We start from the raw sequence: 12,554 nt of genomic DNA on the forward strand, positions 1-12,554 counted from the left end.
AAAAAAAAAAAAAAAAAAAAAAAGAATATAAAAGGAACAAATATTTGAGAACCAGTGAATTAGAAAATAAGGCCTTTACTGTCTTTACTGCAAGTCACTGAAAAGAAATGGTAAGGAAACTATGGCCATGAACTGTAGCTATGGCTCTTTAGGTATCCTACCTGATCATTCCTTCTGGAAAGGCCACCAGGAATGAGCATTCAATATGTTACAAATTCATGTATATTGTGTAGAATACATTTTTCTATTTTTATCAGTGAGTATGACCATAAGAAACTGTTAAGTGCTTGGGACAGCACTGTACTAGTTCAGAGATTGGTATACACTTTTCTGCAAAGGACCAGATAGTAAACATTTTAAACTTTGCAGGCCAGATGGTTTCTAATGTAGCTACTCAATTCTGCTCTTATAATGCAAAAGCAGCCATAGACATTAAATGAATGAGTGTGTCAGTGTTCCAATAAATCTTTATTTATACAAGCAGGCTAAGAACTATACTTGGTCCATAGCCTGTAGTCTGCCAACCCCTGCACCAGTCTACCAGCAACCTAGAAACACTATTGAACATAGAAAGGAATTCAGACTGACTCTTACTGAACGTATGACTGTTCCTGATCACTATTTTATAAATGATTAAAAAATCCTTTAAATAAACTATTCTACTAAATAAGGTCCACACACATTTAATAAACGAAAACATTTAATATGACCATCAAACTTCAAAAATGCATTATGAACAAAAAAGCAATGTTGTACTTTAGTGGAAAAGTTACCTCTGTATTAATCTTTCGGGCTAACTCTGGAATCTGCCGCTGATTTGAAGATGCAGCAGGATTTTGGTTAATACACTCTGACTTTCTCTTAGATTCCCACTGTTTCTGGTTACTCTCTGGAACCTCTGGTTCTTGGTACTCTTTAGTTTCTGAAATTGTATTTGTTGTCATTAAAAAGCAAGAATATTTGATCATAACAAACTAAGCCTAAACAACAGAACATGTTACAAACTATATTAGTATTCAGTTCTTAAAAACAAACAAGGAGTGAAACAAAAAGCTTTAAGCCAGCTACTTAACAATTTGTTTTTAGCAAGTCAATTTCACAAAGTTGCACTATAGTCACCTCCCTAAATTGTTACTAAGAACTTTGTTTAGAGACCCTGGCAGATTTAAATGCTTCTTTACAAATAAACAAATAACTAAAAAATTTTAAAACGCATAGGTGGTATAAAGTCTTACTAATAGAGAAGTTAATTTACCACTCTTCACAGACCGATATCCAAGCCTCAAAATGCATTTTAAAACTTTTTTTTTCCCTTTTTGCTTTCAGCCTCGAAGCACACTTTGGAAACTCTTAGTTTCTCTTTCCCACCAGGCGCTTCCACGAACACTGTTCACGTATCTAATTATGTACTTGCTTAGAAATTTCAGGGGCCAATTTTGAAACAAACCAAGCAGAAACTGAGCTTCAGACTTCCTCACTTAGGGGGAGTTTCGAACAATTAACCTGCCACTACCCAGCTGAAGTCAGGAAGACACAAACCATACCTCCAGATGGGTGATTAGGCAATATAACCATCAGAACAAGACATTCAGATGTGCACCACTCCCATATATTTCCCATACCTTTTCCTTCTTAAACTCATTCACTCAGCCCAAAAAGTTGAAATGGTCTTTTGAGGGCATGAGCCTGGCCAGTCCCCAATTGTTAGCATATAATAAAACTGCTTTCCTTTTACCATACTTCACTTCTTGTGCTTTTGGCTTCTGTGTGGTGAACAGCCAGACTTGAGTCAGTTACAAATGTGGTGTCCCGTGTGAGGAACTGCGTGTTTTGAGGGGGCTTAGCTTGTACGCCTGGTTTCCAACTAGTGGAGCAACTGGCTGTGGGAGGGGGCCACGGCTCACCCACTCAGGTTACCAGGCCAAAGTAGGGACCACTTGCAAATGCCAGCTGCTCATGGATAGCTGACCCTGCAGCTAGGACCTTAAGGAATTCCCAGCAGCTAAGGAGACCAAATCTTGTCTCAAGGATTTTTTCTTCCCTCCCCTTCGTGGCATCAGCTGCTGTAACGTTCAGCTGGTATATGGAAAGTAGCATCTGGGAAGTCAACGGAATTCAAGGGTTGGATAAATCAACCAGAGTGTACTGGGAAATTCTCCATCTTTGTTAACTGTGCTTTCTAATTGTCTGGACCTAGTATAGGTCATTTTGTGGTGCCATTTGGACCTCTTTGCTATCTGGACCCAGTGCAGGTCACTCTGTGGTGCTGTCTAGGTTTGAGACAAGATCTCAGGACTCTCTCCTTCTTGGGAATGGGTTTGGAGTGTTCCATCTGCATCGGATCTGTCTGTGTTTGTGTCTCTGTTTAGCGTTACCCCTCTGTTGAAGAGTGCTTTGAAACCATCTCCATCCCATCCACCAAAACTAGAAAGCAGCAAGATAGGCTGCTCCTCTCCTCGCTAGGGGAGAAATGGTTTCCAACAACCTGGCCTCTGATTTTGTCATCCTCTTTTGGACTTCAGAGTATTTCTTGTATCTGTATCGAGCTTTGTTAGGGAAGAAAGCATGTGAGCTCTTTCCTAGACTTCTGAGACTCCAGTTGGTTAAATATTATGTCCTGTTTTTGTGTACATTTTAAAATTAATGGGCAAATTACAAATAAGAAAAATTCAGAGCTCAAATGGTTAACCTGCAACTTTAAAATTAAACAGTTCTCTAAAGCTAGCTATTTTCGCTTTTCTTTTCTGCCTGCTTTGAACATGCTGTTATTAAGCTACTTGAATTGAGATAAAACTCAATGTTTAAATATCACTTGGAAGGTTGCCTTTTTTTTTTCTTATACAGTTTTCAGCCAGTTATGGCTATAATACAATCATTAGGAACTCATTTGAAACTGAAGAAAAAAGAGAAAAAAAGGATAAAAGAGGTTTTTTTTTTTTTTTTTTTTTTTTTTAAAGATGGGGTTTCACCATGATGGCCAGGCTGGTCTTACCTCGGCCTCCCAAACTGCTAGGATTACAGGCGTGAGCCACCGTGTCTGGCCTAAAAGATATTTTTTAAGGCCAAACTGCCAGAGATTGCTTTACCCAAATTTTGGTTCACAGCTTTCCTCAGATTATCTATAAGGGCAAACAAGGTTTAGCCACGTGAACAGGTTCCAATTTTATCAGAAAAATAATTTGGATCAGCTCTTTTGTACAGTGGTGAGTTTGTACTGCTATCTTATGTTTAGATTCTGAGGTAAAAGATATTGGATCTTTGTGCCTGTGTCTATACATGTTTAGAAATACATGTATTATATGTGGTATCTAGCATGCTACCAAATTGGCTTATAAGTAAATGAGTACTCATAAATTAAAAAAGTCCTAATGGCCGGGCGCGGTGGCTCACGCCTGTAATCCCAGCACTTTGGGAGGCCGAGGCGGGTGGATCACGAGGTCAAGAGATCGAGACCATCCTGGTCAACATGGTGAAACCCCGTCTCTATTAAAAATACAAAAAATTAGCTGGGCATGGTGGCGCGTGCCTGTAATCCCAGCTACTCAGGAGGCTGAGGCAGGAGAATTGCCTGAACCCAGGAGGCGGAGGTTGCGGTGAGCCGAGATCGCGCCATTGCACTCCAGCCTGGGTAACAAGAGCGAAACTCCGTCTCAAAAATACAGGTAAAAAAAAAAAAAAAAAAAAGTCCTAATGCTTTTCAAGTTGACAGGAATCTTGGTAAATAAAAATGATTTTAGATTTATTAATAAAAATAAACGTTTTCAGAGTTATGAGCATACATTTTTGTCTGAGTTTATTGACCAAATGGTTTTATATCTGTCTCTGTCTATATATTAAGATGTCAGGTTTGACATAAAAGTTATAAGACTATAAACCCTCAAAAACAGACTAATATTTGTGTGACTTTTTTTGTTTTATTTTTACAAATAAGACTAATTTAATTTAGATTATTGGTTCGATGAAAACAGCTCAATCTTCTGAGTTATCGGCAAAAGATATTTAATTCTAAGGTTCTTACTTAGCTGTTCACCTGTTATTCAGACTTTAAAAATGGTTAACAGCGAAACAACTTTAAATAATGACTAGCTTTGTACAACAGCTCACTTTTCAGAAGTAACCTAGGTAAACTGTTAAAAATGAAAAAAAGCTCAGGACATATAAATGAGATAAATGCTTATAAGTGGACTTTCTGTGTAATTTAAAATCTTAAAATTATTTTGAATGAAGTAATTGATCCTCATTAGATGTCTAGGTCATTTCCAATTAAGAAAAAATTATAATATGGGAAAGCATGTTTCAGAAATTACAGAATAGTCTTTTGAAGGTAACAGCCTGGCCATTCTAAAACTGCTTTCCTTTCATCACACCTCATTTCTGGTCTTTTTCGCCTCTGAGTAGCAAGCAGCTGGACTTAAGCCAGTTATAAGACCTCTAGTTTACCACAAAAATTTCACCTTATGCTAGTTTGTAATTTATTCTCTCAAAGATCTACAAACAAAAACACCTGAACAATATATTTAACATTCTATAAATATACAATTCCATTCCTTTCACAATAATGGATGAAAAAGTCCTAAACAAAATATTGGCAATTGATATACAAAAGGGATAACAAATTATATACAAATTGGACTTATTCCTAAATGCACAGTTTGCTTAACATTTGAAAGTCAATGTAGGCCAGGCATGGTGGCTCACACCTATAATCCCAGCACTTTGGGAGGCCGAGGTAGGCGGATCACCTGAGGTCAGGAGTTTGAGAACAGGCTGACCAACATGGAGAAACCTGATCTCTATTACAAATACAAAAAATTAGCCAGACATGATGACGCATGCCTGTAATCCCAGCTACTCGGGAGGCTGAGGCAGGAGAATCGCTTGAACCCAGGAGGCAGAGGTTGTGGTGAGTTGAGATTGTGCCATTGCACTCCAGCCTGGGTAACAAGAGCGAAAGTCTGTCTCAAAAAAAGAAAGAAAGTCAATGTAATTTGCCATAGTAACAGACTAGAGAAGGAAAATATATAATTAAATAGACGCAGAAAAATAATTTGATAAAATTCAACACCCAGTCACAAAAAAAAAACTATTATTAATAACCTATGTATAAAATGGAACTCACTCAATCTGACAAAAAGCAGGGACAAAACTCTACAGCAATTATCATACTAAAAGTAAAATATTGACAGCTTTCTCTTAAAATAAGAAATGAGACAAGAACAGCACCTATCACCCCTTTCTAATCACTGTTATACTGGAGGTCACAGCAATTATAACAAGGCACAGAAAAGAAAGTTAAAAGGATTCAAAATGAAAAAAGCTATACTATTTTCAAACATAACTGTGTACCTGTAAAAATCCAAAAAATGCACAGAAAACTATCAGAATTACTCAGTGAATTTAGCAGTGCCACGGTATCTAAAAAACAGTATGTAAAAATCAATTGTATTCGTTATAAACTAACAACAAAGATTTTTTTTCTTTAGACAAGGTCTTCTTCTATCACCCAGGCTGGAATGCAGTGGAATAATCAGGTGATCATGGCTCAGTGCAGTCTCAACCTCCTGGGCTCAAGTGATCCTCCCACCTCAGCCTCCTCCGCAGCTGGGACCATAGGCACATCCCACCACACCGAGCTAACTTTTCTGTTGAGATGAGGTTTCCTTATGTTGCCCAGGCTAGAAAAAGGTTTTTAAAAAGATACCATTCATTATCACAGCATCAAAAAATATCAAGAATATGTGATCGGTATCAAAAAATATTCAAGAATAGATTGCTGGCAAGACCGAATAGGAACAGCTCTGGTGTGCAGCTCTCAGTGAGATCAACACAGAAGGTGGGTGATTTCAGCATTTCCAACTGAGGTACCTGGTTCATCTCATTGAGACTGGTTGGACAGTGGGTGCAGCCCAAGGAGAGCAAGCCAAAGCAAGGTGGGGCATCGCCTCACCCGGGAAGCGCAAGGGGTCGGGGAACTCCCTCTCCTTGCCAAGGGAAGCCATTAGGGTCTGTACCCTGCACTCTGGCCCAGATACTGCGCTGTTCCCATGGTGTTCACAACCAACAGACCAGGAGATTCCCTCTGGTACCTACACAACCATCAGGGCCCTGGGCTTCCAGCACAAAACTGGGAAGCCATTTGGGCAGACACTAAGCTAGCTACAGTGGTATTTTTTTTCATGCCTCAGTGGTGCCTGGAACACCAGCGAGACAAAAACGTTCACTCCCTGGGAAAGGGGGCTAAAGCCAGGCAGTCAAATGGTTTGGCTCAGGGTTCCCATCCCCTGGAGACCAGCAAACTAAGATCCACTGGCTTGAAATTCTCACAGCCAGCACAGCAGTCTAAGCTCGAACTGGGACAGTGAGCTTGGTGGGGGAACGGGCATCTGCCATTGCTGAGGTGGTTTTAACCTTTACAGTGCAAACAAAGCTGCTGGGAAGTTCAAACTGGGCAGAGTCCACCACAGCTCAGCAAGGCTGCTTCAGGCAGACTGTCTCACTAGAGTCCCTCCTTGCTGGGTAGGGTATCTCTGAAAAAAGGCAGCAGCCCATCAGGGACTTAGAAATAAAGCCCCCAGCTTCCTGGGACAGACAGACAACCTGGGAAAAGAGGAGGTAGTGGGCACAGCTTTAGCAGATTTAAACGTCCCTGCCTGGCAGGTCTGAAGAGAGCAGTGGATATCCCAGCACAGCATTCAAGCTCTGATAAGGGAGAGACTGCCTCCTCAAGTGGATCCCCGACCCCTGTGTATCCTGACTGGGAGACACCTCCCAGTAGGGGCAACAGACACCTCATACAGGAGAGCTCTGGCTGGCATCTGGCAGGTACCGTCCTGGGATGAAGCTACTAGAGGAAGGAACAGGCAACAATCTTTACCGTTCAGCAGCCTCTGCCGGTGGTACCCTGGCAGCAGAGTCTGGAGTGGACCTCCAGCAAACTCCAGCAGACCGGCAGCAGAGGGCCTGACTGTTGGAAGGAAAACTAACAAACAGAAAGGAATAGTTTCAACATCAACAAAAAGGATGTCCACTCAGAGACCCCATCCAAAGGTCACCGACTTCAGAGACCAAAGGTAGATAAATTCTCCAGCACAAATTTTTGTGCTGGGGAGAAACCAGCACAAAAAGGCTGAAAATTCCAAAAACCAGAACACCTCTTCTCCTCCAAGGTATCGTAACTCCTTGCCAGCAAAAAAACAAAACTAGATGGAGAATGAGTTGGACAAACTGACAGAAGTAGGCTTCAGGAAGTTAGTAATGATAAAATCCTCCAAGCTAAAGGAGCATCTTCTAACCCAATGCAAGGAAGCTAAGAATGTTGAAAAAAGGTTAGATGAATTGCTAACTAGAATAATAAGTTTAGAGAAGAATATAAACTACCTAATGGAGCTGAAAAAAAAAAACAGCACAAGAACTTCGTGAAGCATATACAAGTTTCAATAGCCAAATCAATCAAGTGGAAGAAGGATATCAGAGACTGAAGATCAACTCAATAAAATAAAGTGAGAAGACAAGATTAGAGAAAAAAGAGTGAAAAGAAATGAACAAAGCTCCAAGAAATATGGGACTATGTGAAAAGACCAAATCTACATTTGACTGGTGTACCTGAAAGTGACAGGGAGAATGGAACCAAGTTGGAAAATACTCTTCGGGATATTATCCAGGAGAACTTCCCAACCTAGCAAGGCAGACCAACATTCAAATTCAGGAAATACAGAGAAAACCACAGAGATACTCCTTGAGATGAGCAACCCCACAACACATAATCGTCAGATTCACCAAGGTTGAAATGAAGTAAAAAATGCTAAGGGCAGCCAGAGAGAAAGGTTGGGTTACTCACAAAGGGAAGCCCATCAGACTCATATCGGATCTCTCAGCAGAAACCCTACAAGCCAGAAAAAGAGTAGGGGCCAACATTCAGCATTCTTCAAAAAAAGAATTTACAGCCCAGAATTTCATATCCAGCCAAACTAAGCTTCATCAGTGAAAGAGAAAAAAAGTCCTTTACGGACAAGCAAGAGCTGAGAGATTTTGTCACCACCGGGCCTGCCTTACAAAAACTCCTGAAGAGCTTCCACTAAACATGGAAAAGAACAACTGGTACTAGCTGCTGCAAAAACATGCCAAATTGTAATGACCATCGATGGTATGAAGAAACTGCATCAACTAATGGGCAAAACAACCAGCTGGCATCATAATGGCAGGATCAAATTCACACACAACAATGTTAACCTGAAATGTAAAGTGCTAAATGCCCCAATTAAGAGACACAGGCTAGCAAACTCAATAGTCAAGACCCATCGGTGTGCTGTACTCAGGAGACCCAACTCACGTGCAAAGACAAACATAGGCTCAAAATAAAAGGATGGAGGAATATTTACCAAGCAAATGGAAAGCAAAAAAAAGCAGGGGTTGCAACCCTAGTATCTGATAAAATAGACTTTAAATCAACAAAGATAATAAGAAACAAGAAGGGTATTACATAATGGTAAATGGATCAATGCAACAAGAAGAGCTAACGATCCTAAATATATACACACCCAATACAGGAGCACCCAGATTCATAAAGCAAGTTCTTAAGAGATCTACAAAGAGACTTAGACTCTCACACAATAATAGTGGGAGACTCAACCCACTGTCAACATAAGACAGATCAAGACAGAAAATTAACAAGGATATCCAGGACTTGAAGGCAGATCTGGACCACGCAGACCAGATCTACCTTTGGCAGACATCTACCAAACTCTCCACCCCAAATCAACAGAATATACATTCTTCTGAGCACCACATCACACTTATTCTAAAACTGACTACATAATCGAAGTTAAAACACTCCTTAGCAAATGCAAAAGAATGGAAATCGTAACAGTCTCTCAGACCACAGTGCAATCAAATTAGAACTCAGGATTAAGAAACTTACTCAAAACCGCACGGCTACATGGAAACTGAACAACCTGCTCCTGAATGACTACAGGTATTGATCGACTTATCACCTATGAAACTTATGACCATTTGACTTTACGTCCACAATCGCTAGCCACGATTGCTCCGCGTCTGGCAGCACAAACGTTGCCCAGCTCGGCGTATGACAGTGCGGACCAGCTTCCGGCAGTACTACCATCTCTGTGTGCACCATTTCAACTGTACATATAGCCTACTCAACTTACGACCAAATTGTGTTACGACCGGCCCCGCGGTTCCAACCGCAGTCGTAAGTCAAGCACTAGCTGTACTGCATAAATAACAAAATGATGGCAAAAACAAACATGTCTTTGAAACCAATGAGCATAAAGACACAACGTATCAGAATCGAGGACACATTTAAAGCAGTGTATAGAGGAAAGTTTATAGAAAAGGCCCACATGAGAAAGCAGGAAAGATATAACACTGACACCTTAAAGTCCCAATTAAAAGAAGTAGAGAAGCAAGAGCAAACAAATTCAAAAGCTAAGAAAAGACAAAAAACAACTAAGATCAGAGCAAAACTAAAGGAGATAGAGATTAAAAAAAAAAATCCTTCAAAAAAAAATCAATGAATCCAAGAGCTGGTTTTTTTGAAAAGATCAACAAAATAGATGGACCACTAGACAGACTACTAAAGAAGAAAAGAGAAAAGAATCAATAGATGCAATAAAAAATAAAGGGTATATCACCATTGATCCCACAGAAATATAAACTACCATCAGTGAATACTATAAACACCTCTATGCAAATAAACCAGGAAATCTAGAAGAAATTGATAGATTTCTGGACACTTACACCCTCCCAAGACTAAATCAGAAAGAAGTCGAATCCTTAAAAAGAACAATAACAAGTTCTGAAGTTGAGGTAGCAATTAATAGCCTACCAACCAAAAAAAGTCAAGAACCAGATAGATTTACAGCCAAATTCTACCAGAGGTACACAAAGAGGATTTGGTACCATTCCTTCTGTAACTATTCCAAACAATTGAACAAGAGGGAATCCTCTCTAATTCATTTTATGAGGCCAACATCATCCTGATACCAAAACGTGGCAGTGACACAACAAAAAAAGAAAATTTCATGCCAACATCCATGATGAACATCAATGCGAAAATCCTCAATAAAATACTGGCAAACCAAATCCAACAGCACATCAAAAAGCTTATCCACCAAGATCAAGTCGGCTTCATTCCTGGGATGTAGGGCTGGTTCAACACATGCAAATCAATAAACATAATCCATCACATAAACAGAACCAAATACTGCATAGTATTCCATAGTGTCTGTGTGCCACATTTGCTTTATCCAGTCTGTCACTGATGGGCATTTGGGTTGGTTCCAAGTCTTTGCTATTGTAAACACTGCCGCAAAAACATACCTGTGCATGTATCTTTCTAATTGAATGATTTATATTCTTTTGGGTATATACCCAGTAATGGGACTGCTGGGTCAAATGATATTTCTGGTTCTAGATCCTTGAAGAATTGCCACACTATCTTCCACAACGGTTGAACTAATTTACAATCCCACCAACAGTGTAAAAGGGTTCCTATTATTTCTCCACATCCTCTCCAGCATCTGTTGTCTCTTGACTTTTTAATGATCGACACTCTAACTGGAGTGAGATGGTATCTCATTGTGGTTTTGATTTGCATTTTTCTAGTGACCAGTGATGATGAGCTTTTTTCCATGTTTGTTGGTGGTGTAAATGTCTCTTTTTGAGAAGTGTCTGTTCATATCCTTTGCCAATTTTTTGATGGGGTTGTTTTTTTCTTGTAAATTTGTTTAAGTTCTTTGTAGATTCTGGATATCAGCCCTGTGTCACATGGGTAGATTGCAAAAATTTTCTCTGATTTTATAGGTTGCCTGTTCACTGTGATGATAGTTTCCTTTGCTGTGCAGAAGCTCTTTAATTAGATCCCATTTGTCTATTTGGACTTTTGTTGCCACTGCTTTTGGTGTTTTGTCATGAAGTCTTTGCCCATGCCTATGTCCTAAATGGTATTGCCAAGGTCTTCTTCTAATGCTTTTACGGTTTTAGGTCTTACGTTTAAATCTTTAATCCATCTTGAGTTAATTCTTGTATAAGGTATAAGGAAGGGATCCAGTTTCAGCTTTCTGCATATGGCTAGCCAGTTTTCCCAACCCCATTTTTTAAAAGAGAATCCTTTCCCAATTGTTTGTTTTTGTCAGGTTTGCCAAAGGTCAGATGCTTTTAGATATGTGGCATTATTTCTGAGGCCTCTGTTCTGTTCCATTGGCCTATATATCTGTTTTGGTACCAATACCATGCCGTTTTGATTATCGTAACTTTGTAGTATAGTTTGAAGTCTGGTAGTGTGATGTCTCCAGCTTTTTTTTTTTTTTTTAGTTGGGTCTTGGCTGGCTACGTAGGCTCTTTTTTGTTCCATATGAAATTTAAAGTAGTTTTTTCCAATTCTGCGAAGAAAGTCAATGGTAGCTTGGCAGGGATGGCCCTGAATCTATAAATTACTTTGGGCAGTATGGCCATTTTCATGATATTCTAACCATGAGCATGGAATGTTTTTCCATTTGTGTCCTCTCTTGTCTCCTTCAGCAGTGGTTTGTAGTTTTCTTTGAGGTGCTTCACAAACCTTGTAAGTTGTATTCCTTTCATTATCTTTGTAGCATTTGTGAATGGGAGTTCACTCATGATTTGGCCCTCTATTATTGGTGTATAGGAATGCTTGTGATTTTTGCACATTGATTTTGTATCTAGAGACTTTGCTGAAGTTGCTTATCAGCTTAAGGATATTTTGGGCTGATACATTCCATCGATAACTAGTTTATTGAGAGTTTTTAGCATTAAGGGCTGTTGAATTTTGTTGAAGGTCTTCTCTGCATCTATTGAGATAATCATGTGGTTTTTGTCTTTGGTTCTGTTTATGTGATGGATTATGTTTTGATTTGCATGTGTTGAACCAGCCCGGCATCCCAGGAATGAGGCTGACTTGATCTTGGTGGATAAGCTTTTTGATGTGCTGTTGGATTTGGTTTGCCAGTATTTTATTGAGGATTTTCGCATTGATGTTCATCATGGATGTTGGCATGAAATTTTCTTTTTTTGTTGTGTCACTGCCACGTTTTGGTATCAGGATGATGTTGGCCTCATAAAATGAATTAGAGAGGATTCCCTCTTGTTCAATTGTTTGGAATAGTTACAGAAGGAATGGTACCAACTCCTCTTTGTGTACCTCTGGTAGGATTTGGCTGTGAATCTATCTGGTTCTTGACTTTATATGGTTGGTAGGCTAAAAAAGGAAGAGTTCATGTCCTTTGCAGGGACATAGATGAAGCTGGAAACCATCCTTCTCAGCAAACTAATACAAGAACAGAACACCAAACACTGCTTGTTCTCATTCATAAGTGGGAGTTGAACAATAAGAACACATCAACACAGGAGGGGAACATCACACACAGGGGCCTGTCAGGGGGTGAGGGGCTAGGGGAGGAATAAAATTAGGAGAAATACCTAATGTAGATGAAGGGGTAATGGATGCCGCCAACTGCCATGGCACATGTATATCTATGTAACAAACCTGCACGTTCTGTACTTGTACCTAAGAGCTTAAA

The 12,554-nt window shown here is 39.7% G+C and overlaps 1 protein-coding gene across 7 annotated transcripts in view; it reads right to left on the reverse strand.

Moving 5' to 3' along the window:
• TTK (TTK protein kinase) overlaps positions 1-12,554 on the reverse strand; it is a 58,010-nt gene that overhangs the window by 21,299 nt on the left and 24,157 nt on the right. For all 7 annotated transcript variants that reach the window (XM_032275440.1, XM_032275438.1, XM_032275435.1 and 4 more), the window contains one exon: positions 774-922. In XM_032275440.1, coding sequence (XP_032131331.1) covers positions 774-922 — 149 coding nt within the window. The remainder of the gene's footprint in view (positions 1-773; positions 923-12,554) is intronic.

The sequence above is a fragment of the Sapajus apella genome, unplaced genomic scaffold (genome assembly GCF_009761245.1).
Source record: "Sapajus apella isolate SASKATOON/1434 unplaced genomic scaffold, GSC_monkey_1.0 scaffold6, whole genome shotgun sequence".
NCBI lineage: Eukaryota > Metazoa > Chordata > Mammalia > Primates > Cebidae > Sapajus > Sapajus apella.